This window comes from Thermobia domestica, chromosome 13, assembly GCF_964235325.1.
Source record: "Thermobia domestica chromosome 13, izTheDome1.hap1.1, whole genome shotgun sequence".
NCBI lineage: Eukaryota > Metazoa > Arthropoda > Insecta > Zygentoma > Lepismatidae > Thermobia > Thermobia domestica.
Genome location: NC_137466.1, coordinates 78,223,118 through 78,247,035, shown reverse-complemented (window position 1 = coordinate 78,247,035; position 23,918 = coordinate 78,223,118). Strand labels below are relative to the sequence as shown.

At 39.0% G+C, this 23,918-nt stretch overlaps 2 protein-coding genes across 2 annotated transcripts in view; one reads left to right on the top strand and one right to left on the bottom strand.

The window, feature by feature from the left end:
* The window catches only part of Tk (Tachykinin), a 568,960-nt gene that overhangs the window by 337,333 nt on the left and 207,709 nt on the right, over window positions 1-23,918 (top strand). The window lies entirely within an intron of this gene.
* LOC145667645 (uncharacterized) lies at window positions 13,946-22,391 on the bottom strand. Its single transcript, XM_081735106.1, has 2 exons — window positions 20,956-22,391; window positions 13,946-14,168 (listed from the first exon to the last, which is right to left on the bottom strand). Exons 1-2 carry the CDS (start codon window positions 22,389-22,391, stop codon window positions 13,946-13,948), a joined length of 1,659 nt encoding a protein of 552 aa, XP_081591232.1.

The window sequence follows — 23,918 nt, the reverse complement described above, 5'->3', positions numbered from 1 at the left end:
TTTTTTGAATACATTTTTACCTTAGATTTTCATACTTGGCTTATGCTAGGTTGTAGTTCTACGCGATAATATTTTCTATTTTGTGACGCTTGGGCACAATTTACTATCTTTTGTCTCTATTGTTACAGAAAACTTTTGTGTTTGGCACTTACATTGTTTTCTGCAGCGAGTCTTCAATTAAGCATGATTTTAGCCTATTTTGTACAGCGGGCCAAAGGTTCAGGCTCAACAACTGATTTCTCTAAGAAAGACAACTACATTTCCTACAATCTTCCTAAAGAAATTGACAGGTATACCAGATATGACTTCAGTGATCTTTTGACAAACTTTTAAAGACTTTAAGGTTTTCTTCGATACACTTTATTTGTTTGCTATCCTCATAAATAGTAACCGAGTGAATGTGATCTGGATTTTCCATCACCTAGAAAATGCTACTTTAGTCAATTCTTAACACGGTAGGCGAAATTCGAGGAAGAGCTGCCTTTTCTAAATATCATCCCATGCACTTCTTCTACAGTAAAGACAGCTCAAGAACATGAGAAGTATATTGCGCCAGGACATAATTTGTGGCGTTTAAAGCACAAGGGAATCAAATCCAACTATTAGAAAAAGAGAGAAACTTTGTACGGGACGCTTAGACACATGGAATAGTTAAAATTCTTTTTTATTACATTATAAGAATGATTTACGATGTCTGAACATGAATCTTTTAAGCTCTGAATGGAGTTTCAGACAGAGATTTTAAAGATGAACTATGTTCAGAATGACCAAAAGTGGACTTGATTTCCTTGTGCACTGAACGCGACATTTTCAGATTATTCGATACCCTTTCATTCTTTTTTATAAGATTTTCGTCTGCTCATTAGTGACTGTCACACCTAGTAAAGAACTCTCTGCATGAAACACAACCTTTTTGCTCCAAATAATATTGTCAAAGAGGTCAAGAATACCCTGTACTCCATACAGAAATGATTTTATAAATTTCACCTGCCTTTGACAATCTTTCATAACACAATTCTTTCTTGTAAGGAGGCTTTCATGAGCAATACTGTAATTTTCTTGTACTGGAATTGGTACACATGACAAATGTAACCATTTCCAATTGCAGCTTGTTTTATGGATTTGGAAAAGTTTTCACCGAACATCTCAGCATTCTCCCTTTCTTTTCCAAACTGTGACGTTGAAGGCCTATAAGTTCTCTAAACGTTCGCTACACAAATGATAGTTATTAAAAGGTAGCAATAGGATTTGGTTTCTTTTACATTCGAAAATACATATCTACTACACTGAGCCCTCTACCACTATATACTAGAACAACAGACTATTATTTTTCATACCTTGCAGCAATTTTTGTTTTTTACTTAATGGTCTGTGGATTCTCCATCTCTTATGCTCAAACCAAAGAACATAAGCATAGAAAAAATGGATAATCAAAAGAGCATAAATATTGGGGTACGTGGTATAGCAAGCAAACATAAGTTTTATTGTAATATCTATGTAAATAATATTTTAAAATACTGACTTACTTCCGGCCTACCCCGTTGTATCATTCTTCTGAGGTTGAATATATTACTGGGTGTATACGTCATGAGCACCAAGAAACTAAGGCGTAGGGCTCTGTGCTAGAGAATGGACCGAGCGATGTTTACATTCGGGTAAACAAACAAAGTACGCAACTTTGACTTCTATGTCCGTATTCTAACAAATTAACTGTCCACAAATCATTACATCATCGTTAATCTAAGAGGATGAGCGTAATGTACAAGAAATGGTGAATCACAGCAATGTACACTGTCAAGAACTATACAGATTGAACGTTCACGAAAGAACAGTCACTAGGAGTTATTGATGATAGAAGTGGGTACTTTTCTTCTATTTTTTTTCTCTGAAACCCGATTAACTACAATGTTTTTAGTGCTATAACTCTTACGTATCCAAATCACTATCATGATTTTCTCTTCTTAAATTAGTATAGAGTGATGTGAGACTAAAACAAAGTAAATAAAACAATAGAAACATTTTAACAATTTAATGGAAAGAAATGTCTCCATTCACAGGACCCTAAACCACTTTTAATTGGATCTTTAATCAATTTCGTGTTCCTATAGCTTAAGAAAGTAAAAGGATTGAGCTCTAGAAATTACTTTACTTACATAGTCAAAACTTTTACTCCACGCCACACATCATCACGGCGTCTGATTTATTCATGTAATATTTGTCCAGTTCAAATTCCAACAATTGCGACGTTCAGTTTTCAAATGAAAATGAAATCTTTAAGTTTAACGTCCCACTAGTATGCCCTTTAGGCTAAGGGAGACTTTGATTAAAGAAAGTGAACGATAATGGAAGCATTGGTAGAATGAGAAAGTGGGAGAAAAGGGAATACCCCTAGAAAACTCACGAACACGATGCTGTCCACCACAAAACTACTTGACCGTAGATCGAACCAAAGACTACACGCACCAGAGGTAAGCGCTCTACCACTGTGCCACCTTGCTCTTTGCTCAGTTTTCAAGATTTTGTAACAGTTAAAATAAATGGTCGAAATGTTTTTCATTGTAAATGAGTATTAACACAACCTACGTGAACAAAAAGGTGAAGAAAACGCGGATATCTTTCTGACGGTACGTAAAGTATCGGTTTGGAAGTCATGATAAGCACAGCTATTATAAATACACAAAGAAAAATGTATATATCGGGTGTAATGCTAATAAACAGAACGAAGCAGAAACATCAGAAAGTGGTAGGAAACACGTGCATATATGCAAAGCCTATTTTTAACCTGGCTGATATCGATCAAATTAGAAACGAAGATACGCATAAAAAACTTTTTTCCATTTTTTTTACTATATAACCAAGAAAGTTCAGAGTTGATTTGCACGGAAAAGATGTGAAGGATTTCTACAACAAAATTTTGAGAAAAATATTCGTAGTAAACAAACAAGTGGGCGAGTGGAAATTATATAACTCAAAACTTCGGAATATTTACTTGTCCTCGATTCTATTAGATATAGTTAAATTAAAGCGATTAATATAAGATAGAATGTGTCGTAAACATGTGAAGTAGCGAATGTTTAACTGTTCTATACTCGATGGAATCTATGAACCATATCCGATGTAAATAAACAATTACATACATAAGTTGCCCATTCCATGTTTAATTGGTCGCTTTCCGTGTCTCTGTTTGAAGTAAGAGATGATACCAATGATCCTGAACATCTATATCTTTTAAATGAAGTTCATTTTCTTTAAAATAGTTTATTTTCTACCTTATTTTATTCTTCTTCTTCTCATTATTTTAACTTTCAGCATTACGTTGTCCAAAATTTTCGGGAAAAAAAATCAATGTGAGGTACTTTTTCTGCGTAAAGTTGAACATTTTTCACATGACGCCACTGAACAATTACAGGCTACAATACGTACATCTGAATACATGTATTTATTTACATCAGGTACTTGTGTAACAGTGGATAGACTATAGTTGGAAATTGTGTACGAAGATATCTTTACGTAGAGCAAGAAACTGATAGCATCGTATGTAGCAAGATTTTATGATAGCAGTCTCGTTTTTACAAACGGGCCATAGGAGCTCTTGCCCAGGGTGGCAAATTTCAGGGGCGGTATATTAAAAAAAAATCGACATTGAAGTATGGTAAGCAGTAAAACGGGGATATTCACGAAAGAGAAATTTAAAGGTGTTTGTGTGTACTGAAAACAACATTAGTAGTACAGCGCAATCCAGTTTTCATGTTGCGATGTTTCTATCAGTAGAATAAGCTTGGGTTATTACTTATTAGTTGCTAGCGTATAACTATAATGTTTTATCTCTTTACAGTTTTTTGTATTTTTCTATTGATTAGTCGTAACTGAATACGAACAAGTACAGGGGAAGCAAACATTTCCTTGGGTCTAGGGGTGTATGGGGCTCGGGGCAGCAAAACCGTTAAATACAGCTCTGGACGTAGGTCATAATAACCCTTACTCGAAGGGTTTTTATAAGTGGTGAGATTTCGTCAACTCTTAAAGTTACACGGCAAAAAAAATGTTAGTGTTAAAACAACGCAACTTTAACAGAGGCCAACGGTTCGAGTATGACTAACGCCTTAGCGTATTATTACACCAAGTGTCCGATGTTGCTGATAACGGTACGTCTAGTGTTGTCGATTTGGAACAGATACAGTGTTGAGTGGTGTAACAGAACTAAGGTGATTGAACGAAGAAACGCAGTAGGAACAGCGCCACACTGTGATCTTTCTATATGTACATCTATTGTAGTTAGTATCACCACCAGCTAACATGATGAGCGCAAATCAATGAAATATTACTAACTATATTATTATTCAATGGCCAACTAAATCTTTCATTTGCTAAGAACAATGCGGTAGGAAAGATATCAGAGCTATTTCAAATTCCTATGTATAAGGTAGATAATTCCATAATTTAATTTTAAGTGTGCAAAATAGGCATGAGGCACGCCAATGTCATTGTCTTCCAAGAATGTATTTGTAATCAGTACTAAACAACTGAAATTGAGAATTTGTATGAGTTTTTTATTTTGTGCTATGAGCAAATCTTTATGTGGTATATTTGACATTATTATACCAAGTAATGAATAATGTAATATACAGCGTGTCTATAAAAACACTATCATATTTTAAAGTGGTATTACGTAGATTTGAATAATCTATTTAAAATCAAATTGGTCACGTTTGAAAGAAAATCTCAAATATTTTTGTGCATGTCAACAACGGATAACAATGGACAACAATGTCAATAATGGGGCGCGCGATCAAACACAGAAAAAGTAAATTCACTCATATTTAACTTTGTGATTATTAGTCGATATTAGTCGATATGGGTTCATTGTTGGATATTTAGCAGGCAGTTGCTGTTTCTGCTGGTGGTCACTTGGGAAGCTTGTATGTTTCTATAGTACTGTTATGCCTTAATATGCCAACGTATACTATTTTCCTTTCGTTGTGTTGTGTTTTTACTGTATTAAAGAACATAGGCACAAATCTGTCTTCAACATTGGGGGGGACGGGTAAGACGTTCCCATATATATATATATATATATATATATATATATATATATATATATATATATATATATATATATATATAAGCGATGTTCAAAATATTTATGAAGTTGAAAAACAATGCTGTGAAGGATCAGTGGAGCAGAATTGTCTTCAGTGACGTATTTAGAAGTCTATCGGGCTCATTCTCCCCTCGAAATAATTTGTTAGTTTTACGCATTCCACGTACAACAATAATCCTTCTAACCATTTCTAAGAATGTCATTGACTTTTCATTTTCTTATGCTTTTTGTTCAGAAATAATACGGTATTTGTCAAATTTCATTCCATGTAAGAACTGCGTCCTTAATTGTTCTTTCTGTCATCCTTTCTATTTTTCTGTTTCTTTTTCTTGACGTTACTACCTTCATTTCGCCTATCATACTTTATCGACCGTTGTCAGTTGTGATTCAAGTTGGCCGTCATCAGTAACACCAAAACTAAGAGGAGTTGATAAGCGAAACTAGTGTTCCACACCAACATGCGCGGATTTCAACATGACAGGACTTTAGTTATTATAAAAAAGGAACAATTATATCGTTTAGTTATTTTTAAAAGAAGGAAATGTTTGAATTAAAGAAAATCAAAACGGGGGAATAATTAGCCCGGGAAATTAGGACGGCCAAGAGGATGCTTTCTTTTTCTTGTATGAATAGAATAAAGGGTTAGATTCACTTCTAAATTTTTGTATCATATCATATAGGATTTATCGATCTGTAATTCTTGCCATTATAACTTCAATTTATGCATAAATTAAAATATATTTAATTCTCAAACTCAGGTGGGCAATTGCCCACTTCCTTGTGTTGGGCGTAGCCCTCGAAAGAAAATCCTAAACACGCCATTGGTTGTCTTCAACATTGGAAGGTGGGCAGATTTGAGGCTTATTCTAGATAAATGAGATGAAACTCATATTAGGGTAGATGAATCTGATCAACTATTGTAGAGTATATTATATATTAGGTGATGTAGATGAAGTAGTAGTACATATCAGTATTACAAATCACTGCCGTGAAAACATTCTGAAATCTGAATACATGCATATTTATAATTGGTATGTTTCTAATTAGGCATCCACAAAGATCCACGTTAAAATTGTTTTATAGTAATATAATAATATAAATGACGACTTCCCCAAAACTATGAAGAAAGAATATCAATTATGTATGACTCAACAATACTCTTTGAGCAAAATGATTATAATCTCAATAACATTACAGGAATCGTTTCAGAAATCTGACGCATGTCATACTCTTTACTTAACAGATGTAACCTTAAGATTATAGAGAAAAATATTCCAGCAATTGAATTCTTTCCTTTGCTTACGAAACATCCTCTCTCAAAAGAAAAATTGGGACACGCGGAAGTACGTAGGAACAAACCATGGTTCGAACTAGCAGAGAAGAGAAAATAGGCAAAATTACGTTGGCTATAAACTCGGAATGAAATAACTACACAAAATTTCGTAGACATGAGGCGAGGAACTTCCAAAACTTTTAGAACAAAGAAACGCGATATTTTGAAAGCTAAAATTTAGAAACTTGAAGATAATAGTAAAAATAAAAACATTCGGGACATGTATAAAGGGATCAACGAATTTAAGAAAGGCTATCAACCTCGTGCCTATATATTAAAGAAATCTGACGGTATAGTTTTGACTGATACGGATAGCATCTTAAATAGATGGAAAGATTTCTTTGACGATTTGCTTAACACGCAACCAAAAACTAGTGTGCGTGGAGAAAAGGAGATACACACCGCAGAACCATATATTCCAGAACCCAATCGAACAGAAGTAAAAATCGCTATAAAGAAATTAAAGAAACACAAATCTCGGGTGTAAACGAAATTCTGGCTGGGTTAATTTTAGCTGGAGGCAAAAAATTGTAGAGCAAGATACACAAACTCATTCTCCTTATCTACAACAAGGAAGAATTGCCACAAGAGTGGGAAGAATCAATCATTGTACCAATCCACAAGAAAGGCGACAAAACTGACTGTAATAATTATCGAGGCATCTCTCTTCTGTTAACATCCCATAAAATCCTTTCAAACATTCTATTAGGAAGATTGACCCTATACACAGATGAAATTTTTTGAGATTATCAGTGTGGATTTAGACGAAATCGATCAACTATCGACCAAATATTTACCATTCGCCAAATACTCGAAAATAAGCGGGAATACAGTAGTCCGGTACATCAACTATTTATTGATTTTAGAAAGGCTTATAACTCGGTTAGGAGAGAAACATTGTACAACGTTCTTACAGAATTTGAAACACCGAAAAAGCTAATTAGATCAATTAAGGCATGTTTAAATGAATCCCAAAGTAAAGTCCGGGTAGGAAAATTTTTAGCCACGAGCTTTCACGTTAAGAAACAAGAAGATGCGTTGTCGCCATTATTATTCAAATTTGTCCTGGAATACGCTATAAGAAAAATCAAAGATAGCAACCAGGGCCTAGAGCTGAACGGTGTTCACCAGGCTATGCGTACGCTGATTATGTAAATTTAGTAGGGGATGATAGGAGAAAAATAGAAAGAAATGCAGAGGTCTTATTAGACGCGCTTGCATGGACATGGGTTTAGAAGTAAATGCAGAGAAAACTAAATACATGGGAGTGCGTCGGGACCGTAATACGGCAAATTATGTATGTGTTAAAATATTAAATAATATTTTTGATAAAGTGGATACTTTCAAATATCTAGGATCAATATTAACAGACGAAAAATATATTCACGAAGAAATTAAATGTCGACTAAAAACAGGGAATTCGTGTTATTATTCAGTTCAAAACCTCTTGTCGTCGCGAATTCTGTCGAGGGATTTGAAGCTTAAAATGTATAAAACGATAATCATACCTGTTGTTCTGTATGGTTTCGAAACATGGTCGCTTACTGAGTGCAGAGCATAGACTGAAAGTATTTGAGAACAAGATCCCGAGAGAAATATTCGGACCAAGAGGAACGGAAATGGGGAATGGTGGAAACCTCATAACGACGAACTACGTAAATTATACGTCTTACCAAACATTGTTAAGGTCATCAAGTCTAGGAGGCTTAGGTGGGCAGGACATGTAGCCAGGATGGAAGAAAGTAGGAACGCTTTCAAAGTGTTAGCGGTAAGACCAATCGGAAAACGACTATTAAGAAGACCTAGGCGCAGATTAGACAATATTAAGATGGATATCGCAGAGATAGGAATACAAAGTAGAAACTGGATCCAATTGGCTAAGGATAGAAGTCAGTGGAGAGCTTTTGTGAACGCGGCATTGAACCTCCGAGTTCCATAGGCTATAGAGTTAGTTAGCTTACGAAGCATGAGTAGATGCCTAGGCTGATACTACAAATAAATTAAATGCGCATTTACTGAAAATATGGGTTCTACTGACATTGGATAGTCTATATACTCTTTGTGTGCAAGGGCCTAGGAGAGAGGAGGAGATAAGATTTCATATCAGGTTACGTCACGCATAGTCGCACGCCTTCATTTTTATTAAAAATTTTAAAGCCAAGAGAAACAAATTTCATCTCACTTTCCTTTGTGGCAGTCGGATACAGTTCATCACAGTTATCTGCAAAAAGCACTTTTCAAATCGGATTATTGGGAGAGCCTCCAGTTCAATGTTGGGGGGGACATGTCTCCCCATTTCCCCGGAATTTGTGCCCGTACCTACAACTGAGACAACTTTCCAGCATGAGAGGGACATATCCCCTCTGGCATTTATTGCAATTTGTGCCCAAATAGCGGAAGTGGAATTAATACATATTGATGAGACTGCTAAACTCACTACAGCACGAAGTTCAGTTTGAAATACTACAGAATACGATTCTTTATTTTTAAAAAAATGGAAAAGCCAAGATAAATCAATTTCATCTTACATTCCTTTGGGGCAGTCGGACACAAATCATGACACTTATCCGAAAGAGCACTTTTTAAATCAGATTATTGGGGGGGACAGTCCCCCCCAGGTCCAAGATTGGGGGGGACATGTCCCCCTCGTCCCCCCCGGGATTTGCGCCAGTGTTAAAGAATAAGTTTTAAGAAGTTATGGCAACCCCACAAGAACGAAGTTGGTGTGATTTGGAATATCACAGCACACAGAGTCACGCCGATCGCCCCCTCTGGATTCGCCCCTGATATGAGTCGATGCAGAGTTCCACAGCATATAATCAGTCTGTCTAAGCACAAACTGTCTGAGACTACAAACACATAAAGCTATTTTGAAACAAGACACTGGAAAGAAGTATTTATCACAGTGATTTATAGGTTAATTATTTATACTTTAATAACTCCTAAACTTTCAGTTATGCTTGCAATATTCAAAACCAAATGTGACTTGTGTATAAATAATGAACCAATTAACATTTTTCCGCTGTCAAAATTTCAAAGGAGTTCTAATTTGCAGCTAAAAACAATATTGATTTGCATTTTTCACGAAAATGACTGTTTAATTTCTTTTAAATAAAATATGAAGTGAATATCGTGATCATGAGAGAAATTCCAATATATACTTTTAATTTTATGTGAAAAGGTGTTAACAAGTACATTTCAGAAGCTAGGTGCGTAACAAAGATATTGCCCATAACTCAACCAGTGCTTTCTAATAAATGAATAACAAAACAACGACGTATATTATTATTATTATTATTATTATTATTATTATTATTATTATTATTATTATTATTATTATTATTATTATTATTAATAATAATAATAATAATAATAGTCACAATATTTCAATGGTTATTGCTTGTGATTATGATACTTCAACCTCGATTTAGAAAAAAAATAGCACTCCTATACATTATTCGGCGTAAGCTCTAAACTGCCTTAAACAAAGCCACGTGAAACTAAATCTCGCTGATTTGCTGTTGTCCTACCGACGCTTGTACTCCTCCGCAAAATAGTTCATGTGATTGCATTATTACTTTTACTATGAAGCTTCATATAAAACTGCTATATTATTATAAATGACAAAAATATAATACGGATTATCTAATAATACTGCAATCGAGTGGCTAATGAAACAATAGAAATAAACACTAAGCATGCGCAGTAATTATGGCTCCAACTCAACTGTGGACGACGGGTGTTCTGCTTTTAAAGTCTGAAAGATGACTGGCATGAATCCCAGTTCCGCGAGTGTTGTGGGGAAACACCAAGAAGGCAAACATGAGCGAAATTCAAATACTTTTTTTTTAAAATCTTTCGAGTTTCTTTTCTGCTGCTAATGTAAGTAAGGCATGATTCAGCATAAGTGTCGTGTGGTGTAACGTCATGCCAACGCGGAACAGATTGCACGAGAAGCGCCATCTATAGGTCCTTGTAAAGTGTGTTTATCACAGTTTCTAGCCAGCTAGCTGTAGTGTAAGAGTGGGTGCAGAATGAAGCGTGAGGAGTCAAAATACCTGAGCAAGGCAATAGGCAAGTTTTTCCAGAGCCAAAACGGCAATCAAAAAGCAACTTTAGAGCATTTCCGGAAGCAAGGTGTGTTTGACAGGACAACCCAAAGAGCCATAAAACGTTTCGTGGGTACTGGAAGCACTGATCTAAAGCCGTCATACCGACCGAAACCAAACACCAAGCTAGATGCAAGGCTCAAGAGACTATTGGTCCAAATTCCATCATGCTCAGAACGTGAGTTGGCAAAACGCGTGGGTACGTCGCAATCTACAGTGAATCGAGCAAAAAAGAGGCTTGGGATTGTCACTAGGAAGAAGCAGCATATACCAAAGTACGTGAAAAATCAAGTGGAGCGAGTCAAAAGGGGCACAAGAAAACTCTACAAGATGAGTGTTCCTAGTGGCGGAGAACATTTTTTTGTAATGGATGATGAAACATACGTGTTCGCGGATCCCAAAGAAACGGCTGGAACTGAGTACTATAGCTTAGTTCCAGGACATGCTATTCCATACGAAGCTCGAGTGCAACAAAAAACGAAATTTCCAGCTAAATACTTGGTTTGGCAAACAATTTCTGAGGACGGTGATGTGTCCGAACCATTCATTACAACCGGTACCATGAAGCAGAATATGTATAGAGAAGAGTGCATCAAGAAACGGCTGTTGCCATTTTTGGGGAAGAAGAGGACCATGGGTAATGTATTATTTTGGCCAGACCTGGCAACTTCACATTATGCGGCTAAAGTGACCAAGCTTTTAGAGGACAACAACATCAACTTCGTTCCCAAAAACATTAATCCCCCAAATGTGCCCCAAAATCGACCTATCGAAAGATATTGGGCACTATGCAAGGCTGAATATAAGAAAAGGAAGACACCTCCAAAGAATTTGAATGGTTTCAAGCGCGTGTGGGCAACCATTTCCAAGCGAGTGGCAGAAAAGTCCGGAAAAAGGCTGTTCATGAGGTTCCGCAGCAAACTGGTGGAGACCTACAGGCATGGACCCATGTCAACCAACTTGTAACATTTTCTTGCAGCGTTTTGTACCTTCTGTTCGTGCAAGAAAAAATAAATAGGCCTAGTTTATAGTGAGTATGGCGCTTTCTATCTTGGTTACAACTTCGCGACACTTATGCTGAATCACACCTTATCTGGACAACACGAGACAGTATTGTCAAAATGCACGTGTATAATTTGTTCCTCCCCGTGGGGAGTGGGAGTGATACATAACTAGCCAATCGTATTTGTGACAAGCGGAAGGATACAAATATTTTGTTTACCGGAGTTTAGAGCTTACGCTGAATAATGTATAGTAAAGTGCCACTATGGAGATAAGCTACTGTGACCCGTGCGTAAATATGGACCTAGTTATGTTAGAAGAAAATAAATATATGCGTGGCATGTTCAAAAAAAGACCGAACTTCTGCTATAAAAACTGTATTACTTATTTCACAAGATTTTAAGCACTGTCTCCCTCAAAGTAGTCCCTTCTACTGAATCCACACCGTTTCAAAGTTTTCTCTCATTTTTAGAAAGCTTCCTGGAACCCACAGCCTGGTATGATGCTCAGGACTCTTGTCGCATTGTCCTGAAACTTCTTCAAGGTTTGGAAACGACGTCCTTTCACCAAAAACAAAAAGTATGCTTTGACTAAATACGGAGAATAGGGAAATGGAGCACAACGGGAGTCTAATGTTTTGCTAGATAATTGAGGATGAGGAGCGAAACATGAGTAGACGCATATGCACGGTGCACCATTCAAGTCTAGTTTTCCCACAATTCAGGCTTCTTTCTGCGCACAACATCCGTCAACCACGCTTAAATATTCAGGTACAGATGTTGGTCTTATTATCTGACCACGTGATACAAAGTCATGATGGACAATGCCTTTAGAATCAAAAAACACAATCAACATCGCCTTGATCTTTGACCAAATCATGCGTTCTTTTTTTCTTGATGAAGAGACCCTAAATGAATTTGAATTGAAGAGCAACTGAAGTATCTCTGTAAATATTTCACACATACACGTTGTTCTTCGAGCTCTTTCATTGTCAGTATATCATTAATAAGACAAACAGCTTGTGCACGTGCTCACTTTAGCGGGTGTAGCTCAGCGACTAACGGTCATAGAGAAACGAGGCAAATGGCAATTTGCTGTCTAAACCTGCAGTTAGAAGCACTCAGTAGGTAAATCGCGCTCCCTCTGTCGATTGGCGCGCTATTTCAAAAGTTTGGTTTCTTTTTGAAAACACCTCGCATATCATGTACTACTTATTAGTGTGTTTTCCGGCATAGAAAACATAAATAAATAAATTCTACAGTATTATTCGCGTTTAACGAAAGAAAATTGTCTTAAGGTCAATTATATAGCAATCGATAGACCTCAGTGAGGAGAACAAAATGACATGTAACGGCATAAAATCTCATACATAAATTCAGACAAATTTACACTGATTACCAGTTGAATTAGAGATACCTGCCTAATACCGTGTAGCACCACCTTTCGCTCGGATAACGGCGGCTACCCGAGTGGCCTGGACTCCACGAGGTGCCTGAAGAGTTGTTGTGGCATCTCAATCCATATCTGCTGCAAAGTCTCTCACAGAGCCCGCAGGTTGATCGGAAGAGGATCCACAGCCTGAAGACGTCGTTTCTGGAGTTCCAGATGTGTTCGATGGGATTGAGGTGCGATGACCGTGATGGCCCAGAGTTGTCCGGTTCAGAGAGGTGCTAATCAAACCAGCCTGCTGCCATCCTAGAGCGGTGGGCCGGCGCATTGTCCCGCTGAAAGATGAGGTCACCATCCGGATGTTGCAGCCGAGCAAATGACAGGACATGGTCATCCAGAAGATCGTGGTATCGTTCACCTGTGAGGGACCGTGCCACACATGTTAGGTGGCCCATTTCAGTCCACGTAAACATGCCCCAGATGAGAATACCACTACCGCCGGGCTGCACAGTTCCCTGCTGGCATGACGGATCTATTGCTTCGTGTGGTTGGCGACGCACCCGGCATATACCAATGTGAAACGTGACTCATCTGTGCACACAATCTATTTCCACATTTCCACGGTGTTCCTTTTCTCATGCTTGACATTGTTTCCTCTTTTGTATGGTTAGAAAGGGTACTAACGTGGGACGATGGCTTCTGTACCTCATGTCGAGTAGATGGTTGTGGATTGTGTGACTGCTAATACACCGCTGTTGTCTTGCACTGAACCTCTCCGCGATTTGACGTAGTGTGGACCGTCTATCGACTGTTATGATGCGGGCCAATTGGCGCCTACCTCTGTTGTCGACACGCCCCTGACCATCGCAGTTTGCCCATGCGGGTGCGGTTTTACCGGAAGTCAGGTACTCATGAAACACCCTTGACACTATTGCCTTTGAAAATCCGAGTGCCGCAGCCATTTCTGAAATCGAGCCACCTAGTCGTCTGGACCCTAAGATTTGACCACTGTCAAATGCATTCAGGTTCTTCGTCTTGACCATCACACACTAAACTGACACGAATACTGAGAGAGGAGGAAACACACGGCAGCACGGCAGCAGTACACGCGCGATGCGTTACATTCACATGTACTGGTGGAGCCTCTGCAGGGCGGTTTCTGCAACTGTTCTGCTGCCTGTAATTCAACTGATGATCAATGTATAAAAGAATAAATGTAAACCTAAAATGGGTGCTGAAGGAAAACCATGCCACCTATTAAAGTGAGTCTAATACTAAAGTATACCCTCATGAAGGTCATTATAACACTATTAAAATGACAATACGTGATGCGTGGTAAATCAGATATAGTCTAAAACTAGAATTAACTCTTAAACTTTATTTTCTATTTGGCCAAAAATATGGTCCAAAGATTACATAGCAACACACACACACAAGAAAATGAAAGTTCTGTGCAGGGGACCCCAAGATATAGTTTCGACGTATTTTGCTACAAAGAATTCACATTTTGAAACCCCAGGACGATCGATCGTGTCAATGTTTTGTTATGGGCGGAAAACTTGAGCGATTTTGGATAGAGAGTATACACGTAGCAGCTATACAAAAAAGTTCTCTTCAGCGGATCCCAGAGTATGGATTCGATGTGTTCTTGTGTCACAGAATCAAAATTTCGAAACCCTAGGACGATTGACCGTATCAAGTCCCTTTTTGTAGGCGAAAACTTGAGCGATTTTGGATATTGAGGACACACGTTTTTCGCCCATAAAAAGAAATTGACACTGTTAATCATCCTGGGGTTCCGAAATTTGGATTCTGGGTAACAAAATACATCGAATCTATGCCCAGGGGTCCGCCGCACAGAACCTTTATTTATTTATTTATTTATTGTATGGCTGTGTATTAGACAATCATACGAGCTTAACAAAACGACATGATGAAGAATCAATTCTTAATGTGTAGTTTCCACATTGATTAAAATCGACAAAAACAAACTTTTATGGCTCTAAAAAGTATGCCGTTCCTTGCCAATAATAACTAATAGTTCTGCCAAAAGAGAATGTGTAATATTTACGTACTTACGCCTTAAACAAACATACTATGTTACATATCAGATCATGAGCAACATTTGTTTCTATTAATTCGATTCCCATCAATGTTCATGTATCTTTTCCAAAACAAGAAAACAATGGATAAAATTCTACACTATCCCCCATTTTGATTAGTTAGAAAGTCCACAAATTAAAATGCAATAAACCTGAGTATTGTCTGCCTGGGATGTAAACCTGAGTAGAACCTGCCTCGAATACAAATCTAAGTAGGGTCTGCCTCTAATATAAAGCTGAGTAGTGGTTGGAAATCTACTTTAAACAGTACATCCTGCTTCGTGTACATGCAGCCTTGTTATTAAAAAAGTCACATCAGTCAACAGCTCACTATAGTTCCTTTTTAAAGAGTTTGGTATATCAAATCTTATTTATACATTTATCCTGTTTGTTCACGTATGTGTGTCCGTCCGTCCGAAAAAAAAAGACCTCGTCTTACCATCAATTTTGACCAGAACCCACAGGCTCAAAAGTTAGGAGGTGATAATTAAACTGGAAGTGGTAAACAGCAACAATTTCCGGAATTAACGTTGATAATATAAAGGTAAACAAGAAAGTTCACCCACACCTTCGAACATCAATATGTCACCTAAGACGTACCTGGAAGATCTAAAATGTTCCCCGTCACCATCGACGACCTTCTGACAACGTTCTGGAAGGCCATGGACTCCATTGGGGTAGGGATTTGAACTGGCGTCCGCTAAGGTGATTGTTCAAGATACTGAACAGGTGATAATGGGACGGTACAATGTGCAGGGAGTATGGTAGATGCAGTAGTGTTTCCCATTCAAGGCGTAGAATGGTGTCCGGCTCATAATAGCCACGTGGAGCTTAGCCTTGTCCTGTAACAGGAGGACCCCTTTGCGATTCAGAACTCCTGGCTCCAGAGTTCTGAGTTTTTCTTGAACACGGCTCTACTTCTGACAGTACGCCGTTTCATTGATGCTCTGACCAGCTGGTAGCAGTTCCCAATGCACGATACCGCGAGCAGTACATCAAACACACAGGAGGACCTTCTTCTGGTGCAGTGCTGGTTTCGGCTGTTTTGGAACCGGTTCATGGGATGCTAACCAATGATGACTGCGCCGGGGAGCTTCGTACAGGACCCACTTCTCATCATATGTCAACATTCTGTTCAGAAATGGCTCCTTCCTCAGACGTGACAGCAAAGAAGTGTCTGCTCGCGTTGCCTTCTGGCCCGGAGTCAAATCATGTGTGACCCATTAACCCAAATTTTAGTGCTTCCCAATTTGATCGAGGTGCTGGCGAATGGTTTCTCCACTCACACTGAATTGTAGTCTCAGTTCCTTACATGTCTGCCCACTGTTCGCCTCAATTGCTGAATAAAGATGTACATGTGTTGGTCTTCCGGCACATGGTGCGTCTTCGAGTATTTTGTCACCGTCTTTAAGCTTGTTAAACCACCGCTGCACTGTCCCCGTAGTCATGACACCCTTATCAAAGGCCTGGCATATCTTCCGCCTCGCTGCAGCGGTTTAGACTCCAGTTTGAACTCGTACAGCATACACACCCTTATGACGCTCTGTGGAGGTCTCGTGTTCACTTTGTCCTTACGCAAGTTTGCGGTTTAACTGAAGTGCTATAACCATGTAGTATGTTGGATATACCCACACCAACAACTGACCTTCGCCTTATCTCCATTCGCATTCAACTGACGGTGTGAGAACCAATTAAACACAGACATCCAAATAAAGCGACAAAACTTTCTTCGTTACCCCAATATTATAGCAAAAGCGATAATAGATGGTGAGGAGTATTTTCGGTTTTCGGATTAAGCACCCCAAGAAAACATTTCATATGCACATTCATATTTATATCTCTCCACTACAATTTCCGGTTTCATTATATTGATCTAATAGAGCAAAAATGATGAGAGATTGCAAGTTGTTTTGCGAGAATGTTCTTCCTTAACCCTATATTCATACCTGAATTGTTAGAAATCAACTACTTCCGTTTTTAATTTGGTCGCTATAGAATGGAAACAGTAACAGATTCCGAAAAGTAATTTTATGCAATCAATTAAGCGTCACAGGAATTATATTCCATCTCCATTCTAATGTCTCTACTCAAACCCAAAGTGGTAAAAAATCTGCTGCTACTTCCTGCTTCGATATTGAAAAACATCACGCTAAACAAACCAATTACTTTATGTGGTATACACGTCACACTGCTATATATTATCATTGCAGATAGTTCAATTTACTAAGTAGACATGTTTCATTAGTGATGTCTGCTCAAATAATTTAATAAATCGAATATGATTTTACGTATTATTCTTTGATTTAATGTAGGATTCTTTTTTTTCTGCATTGTAGCAAATGACCTTTATTATACATATAGCTTAATGAAATGAGACAGTCTCTCAATTAAATTAAATCCTACGTGATTGAATACAGAATACAGAAGTAAACAGATTTTTCGTTGTATGTGATTTTATGAAAATTAATTACATTAGTATTAACATATATAAATGGAATTAGAAATATATTACTGGGTAATATTATTTCATAAAGAAATGTACTGTGGTTTGATCTGTCCCTGTGCGGTAAGTTTCGAGACCACAGACTGGTGATACAGAACAGAAGTGAGGCTAGGTAGGAACTTCAATAATAATGCACTGATAATTCTAGCAGGCATGTGCAACAATTACAATGAAACACTTTCAGTCATAATTCAATTGCGACAAATCATGTTATGAATTATTTTCCCGAAAGAAGGTATTCATTCATATTGCATGTTGTATTTTACGAAGTTTTGCCTTTTTCTTTAATTATTCAAAACTGGAGAAGTCTATCTACAAACGAATGGAATTGATGAATAAAATAAAACAACAGAAGTTTGTTTAACTTTGCCCTCACGAGGGTATTGTTTAGTTTTCCAATTTAGTTCCACTGAGATTTTACAACAGAACTGTTGTGTCTGTATGCAAGTTTGTAAAGCAAATGTTTCGATGAAATGAGGGGAGAGCTCGGAAAAAGGGGAAGGTTAATTAGGGATATTAATAGTATAAGTGACTGGCAACGTTACCAGAAATGTTCGAATATTTCTATTTTCGTAACCAGTTCATTTTTTACCAAAAAGAACCAAGTTTTAAAAAATAGCAATCCCTTCATCGTTTCTTTTTTCTTTTTTCAATTTTCTATGAAAGTAATGGCAGTTTTGTAATGAAAAAAAATCATATTTAGGCTTTGATCGGAATTATACGTAGCTCATTCTTGCATTTCGTTGGATAACTTTCGATAATTTTTTGTTCACCCACATGAGGATCGTTAGACATATTCTTCACGGCATGGTTTTAGAGAACCTCTTAGAGAGTTCGATTACGTATTTTGTAATTTATCAGTCCAACAAACATAGTTTACTGTCTAATTGAAATCCTAAAATGGTTGTTTTCCTCTCAAAATAGCATTCGAACGACTTTTGCCATATTTAACGGTTTTGATCTGTGCTATCTTCCTCTTTCAGATGGAAGAGAAATTTCAAATGTTATTGACAGAAGTAAGATTCGCCGAGAATGTACGCAATTTAGATCGAACCTACAAGAAAGTGCTACAGATTATACTAATATCTATAGAGAAGATCTATAATATCTATAGAGAAGATCTATACTTTGATAGCAAAAAGAACGAAACCGTGGTTCAAGTCAAACAAAGAGAAAGTTTTATCCTCGAGTAATTCTAGAAGAGCATGCACCTTTAGTCCAGGAACCAGGTCTAGGTATACTGGATGTACATCTTTTCTTTTAGACGTTCCTCATGTATGAAGAATGGCATTGTTGAATGTTCAAGTCATTGTTGGATTTGACTTGACGCATTAAAAACAATCGAATGCGATTGAACTAACGTAAACACGGGTGCAGCCAATGGAGTTATATCAGAAACTATTTTCGTGTTTTCTTTGAAATAAACTTGAAGTTTAATAGCTTATGGTGGATCACTAGGTGTTCTCGATGCTATGCTAAATAGTGCGGTGTTGCCAGATAGTGTCAAGTGTTTACTGATGCCAGATAATAAAGGAAGTAATCATGAAATTCTGCTTGGATAATTACTGAAGAAATTAGTTTTCGACCCTTACCGCAATTCACAGCTAAGTTCCGCTTCTCGAACTGCGACGCTAGAATCCAAGATTTTTTTTTTTAACAGTGCTAGCATGCTGAAGGCATGCCAGCCCCTTACAAGGGTTACGCCCTTTTCTCGGGAAGAGAAGGAATATTAATATGGAAAGGAGGCAGCAGGGATGGTCTAAGTGATTTAATAATTTCTATTAACTTTATTGATCATAAATTATATACTATTTAAGTACCATAGTAGGCATTATGGCCTTTAGCCATAATCATTAGGATGGGTGATGAGATGGAGATGAGAGTGAGGTGCACTGAACGCCACAACACAGTAAAGGGAAGGGTTAGTTAGACGAATGCATGTTATCTTCCGATCCTGGGGCTGCTCAGGATCATGATGAGAGACACAATGAGCCCTGTTAGAAGAGATGGATTACTGTGCGTATGATGGGAAGATGTAGTGCGAGTCTGAATGAATGGCAAAGGCAGCTGCGATGTCTTGATCTGGATGATTTGGTGGGAGTGAATAGCGGTATAAAGTAAAGAGGAGGGAGAGTGGAGGGTGCCGAACAGGATGTTGTGGAGCATAATCGATATCACTGTGTAGAATATCAAGGAAAAGAGGATGTTTCTGAGCCAGTCTATTGGTGATGTAGGAAAGTCGAAGCTTTTCAATGTGGTGCAGGATGTGAGGAAAGGAGATGCGATCATACAGATCTTGTGTAGGGCTGGGTAGCTTTATACGATATGCAATACGCAGGGCGTGTCGTTCTAGGATCTTGAGCTTGTTGTAAAAGGTTGAGTGTGCAGCGACCCAAGCTGTGAACCCATAGGTGAGGACGGGTCGTAGGAACACCTTATATGTTGTGAGAATGGTATCTGCTCGTAGGCCCCAGGTTGTGCCAGAAAGTCGGCGAAGAAGATTTAGTCTATTGTAGGCTTTGGTGATAATCTGAGCTAAGTGAGGACGCCATGTGAGGTGAGTGTCGAATGTAACGCCGAGGTACTTAACGTGTTTGGTAGGTTTGATGGGAGTATCAAGAACAGTAAGGTTCAAGCGTGTTGGGTTTCTATGGACGCGGGACCGTCTCTTAGGGTCAAGAAAAACTATTCCTTGAGTCTTCTCAGAATTTAAGCGTAATCGCCATTTCGAGCACCAACTAACAAACATATCAATGGCAGATTGGAGTGCTATGTTCAATTGATGGATCGTTTTGCCTAGAGCAAGAAAAGCCGTGTCGTCTGCAAACTGGAAGAGATGTACATTTGAAGGAAGTGGAGGAAGATCGGCAACGAAGAGCAGATACAAAAGTGGAGATAATGCTGAGCCCTGTGGAACTCCGGAATGAATAAAGACAGGGTGTGATAAGGAGTTGTTTACGGATATGTATGTTATGCGACATGATAGAAAGTTGAAAATGAATCGGATGTAGCAAATTGGTAGTTTACAGGACAGAAGCTTAAAGAAAAGCGCAAGATGCCATACCTTATCGAAAGCTTTTTCAAGGTCGAATAGAAGTAAACATGATGGCTGTGAGCGGTTAAAATGATTCGTAATGAGATTGGTAAGGCGTAAGAGCTGGTCATGAACACCAATGCGAGGACGGAAACCAGCTTGATGGAGTGGAATGATGCGATGGCGAGAGAAATGTGGATGAAGTCTGTTAACAAGAATGCGTTCGAGAATTTTGCAGAAAACAGTGGTTAATTGGATTGGACGGTAAGATGATACTGAAGTAGCTGGCTTGTTAGGTTTTAGAGACATTAAAGTCTTAGAGGTTTTCCAATTGACGGGAATGAAACCGGTACGTAAAATGAAAGTGAAAATATGGGCTAACAGGAGCAGTAAACAGAAAGGACTCTCTTTAATGTGACGGTAGGTGATAAGGTCCATGCCTGGAGGAGTGTTACGTTTGCGAGCTGTGACTTCACGAAGTTCAGGAACTGTGATAGGTGTGGTAAGTTCGTGATGAGCTGGAAAGGTATGCTCTGTACTGGGTTGAAGATGACGAGATTCAACATTAAACGTATATGCAGGATGGCGTCGTTCAGATCTTTCAGGAGGAAATGGCGTGAAGATGGTTTGTAGGTGATTCGCAAAGGCATCAGCTTTGGCACTATCTGACGTGAGTGGATGATCACCGTCAATGAGAGGATAAGGTGTTCGAGTGAGTTTGCCAGTCAATGCATTAAATCTCTTCCAGTATTTGGTAGGATGTGAAGTTGCGTCCAGTGTATTGCACGTTTTAACCCAGTTTCTAAGTTTATAGGCTATAACGTAGTTACGAACCGTACGTTGGAGTTGTCGGTGATGGCGTAGAGCCTCTTCGTTCTTTGTACGTACGTAATCTCGGTAAAATTGTCGAGAACGTTTGATCATGTGAAGGTATTGAGGTGGTAATCGAGGACGCCATGGATGTACTTGCGAGGTAGGTATATTCTCGGCAGATGCTGTATGGATAGAAGAGGTGATAGTATCCAGCGCCGAGTATAGTTCATCCTCAGTATTTGGTGGCTCGAGATGTTCAAGCTTAGAAGTGAGATGAAGTCTGTAGTTATCCCAATTAGCCTTGTCAAATCTAGGGACCTCCCTCGGTGGAATGTTTACAGAACAGTGGTGACGAAAAGAACGTTTGATAGTTAACTTGACTGGAAGGTGGTCGCTGCCAAGAGGGTCTAAGACTTCGATATGGCATTTGCCGCCAAGGGTAGTTGAGGTGATGACAACATCCGGTGTGGTATCTGAGAGAGGGCGTGTTGATTTTGGAAGTTTATGCAGAATGCAAGGTATGCGTGTTGTAACGAAGTCCTGGAATTGAGCCTTCTGGCAAGCGGGTCTACTATGGATGTTAATATCGGCCATGATAATGAAGTGGCGAAAATTGTTAGCGATATACTGAAGAAAAGAGTATGGTATTGCATGGCCGGGGCGAACGTAGATGGTCGCCAAGGTTATGTATAAAGCTTTGAAATAGACGGTTGTGATAAGATATTCTGGAAGGTTGGAATTAGGAGCTTGGAAAGTACGATAAGGTAACTGAGAAGCAAATCCAATGAGTACGCCGCCATTGGCGCGCAGGGCTGGTGTTTGATTGTCGGCTCGAAAGATCTGGTATCCTGAGAACTTACAAGACATGCAAGGTGTGAGATGCGTTTCGTTTAGTAGAAACGCTGATGCATGTTCTTCCAGAAGAAGTTGTTCGAAGAGAGGTTTATGTTGATTGAGGGAACTGATGTTGAGAAAGATAATAACGATATCCATAAAGAAATTCATAATCTCAAACAGATGTTTCCAAGCGGGTGGTGTGAAAGTGAACTCGTTGGCCTGTATAGGTGGCATTGAAGGTAACGTGGAATATGCAGCGGGCAGCATACTGTACTTGTTGTAGTACATGCGGCCGTAGAAAAGGATGCACGTTTTGTAGCGTTAATGTGATGAACTGAAGAAGTTGAGATACTGTAACTGGCTGCGAATCAGGTGGTATATTGGAGGAAGGAGTGGGTTCGGTCATTGGTTCACTTTGAGTGCGAAGTGGTGCCACTAAGTGAGGTTTATTCGGTGAAGGTGCGGGTCGAGCTTGACACTTAAAACTGTAAGTCGGGTGTTGTCCAGGACAAGCTGAGCACTGCGGTGGGCGCTGCAGGTTCGGACAGGTACGTGTGGAATGGAGTCCAGCACAGTATCCGCATTTCAAGTTATTCCTGCAGTTGGCGCTGGTGTGCGTGTTATATTCTTGACAACGCTCGCAGCGGATTGGTACTGGTCGTGCAGTGCGTGAGGGCTCGACACGATGCCGTTTGCGATATATATAAGCTCCGTTATCAAGAAGCTGGTTGATGGTGTCCTGCGATTGAGATAACATTCGGACCATGTAAGTGGGACCTCGGTCGTTTCTAATGCGGATGCACTTGGAAACTTTGTGTCCTTCCTCTGTGAGTTCATGTAGAATCTCATCGTCCGTAAACTCAAGATTTACACCTCGTATGACCACGGAAAAAGCAGGCGTGCGAGGTGGCGGAGGCGGCTGTTTGATTCTCCGGTCAGTCAATTTAGAGAGTTGTGCATTCTTGCCAAAAATTTCATAACTGAACTTGTTACGAATAGTGGTAGCAAGATTCTGATCAGGAGATTTGATGATCATCCCATTTCTGGTGGCAACAATTTGAGAGATCTGAGCTCGCCGATAATATTTAGTGAGTTGAAGATATATTTGCTTTACGTTCTGATATTTTGCGTCGAAATTTGTAAGTAAGAACGAATATATTGGTTGCTTTGTGCTGTCAGATAGCGATGGGAACTCCGTGTCGTCGATTCTAAGTCGCTCACTATCAGAGTCTGAGATGCTATCCCGGCGATGACGTTTCGGAGATGGTGCGTGATGGTGACCTATAACTGGAGATCGTGATCTTTCCGGGCTATTGTCAGTACGGTGTGAACCTCGGTGCCTACGTCTGATATCCGAATCTGCAGAGGATACGGTAGGACCAGCTATTACCGTAGGAAGTCCGACATGTTGTCCTCCAGTCGCCATATCGGGTCAACCAGTGCTGGGCCCCAGGCCCACTGGCCGAAATGAGAGATGAGCAACAATGAGATGTGAGATGAGAAAGAAAATAAGATGAGTGTAATGAGTTTCAAAAGACAAGGAACCCTTCGAAAGCGATAACTTTCGTCTATCCTGTAAGTGCCGTATATGTGTTATGCTCTCAGGTACGTATTTCAATACCTGGTCCTCGCTGACACACTAACAAACACAAGACAGGCTAGGTTTCTTGATGAGGTAAGTTGATCCAAGAATTT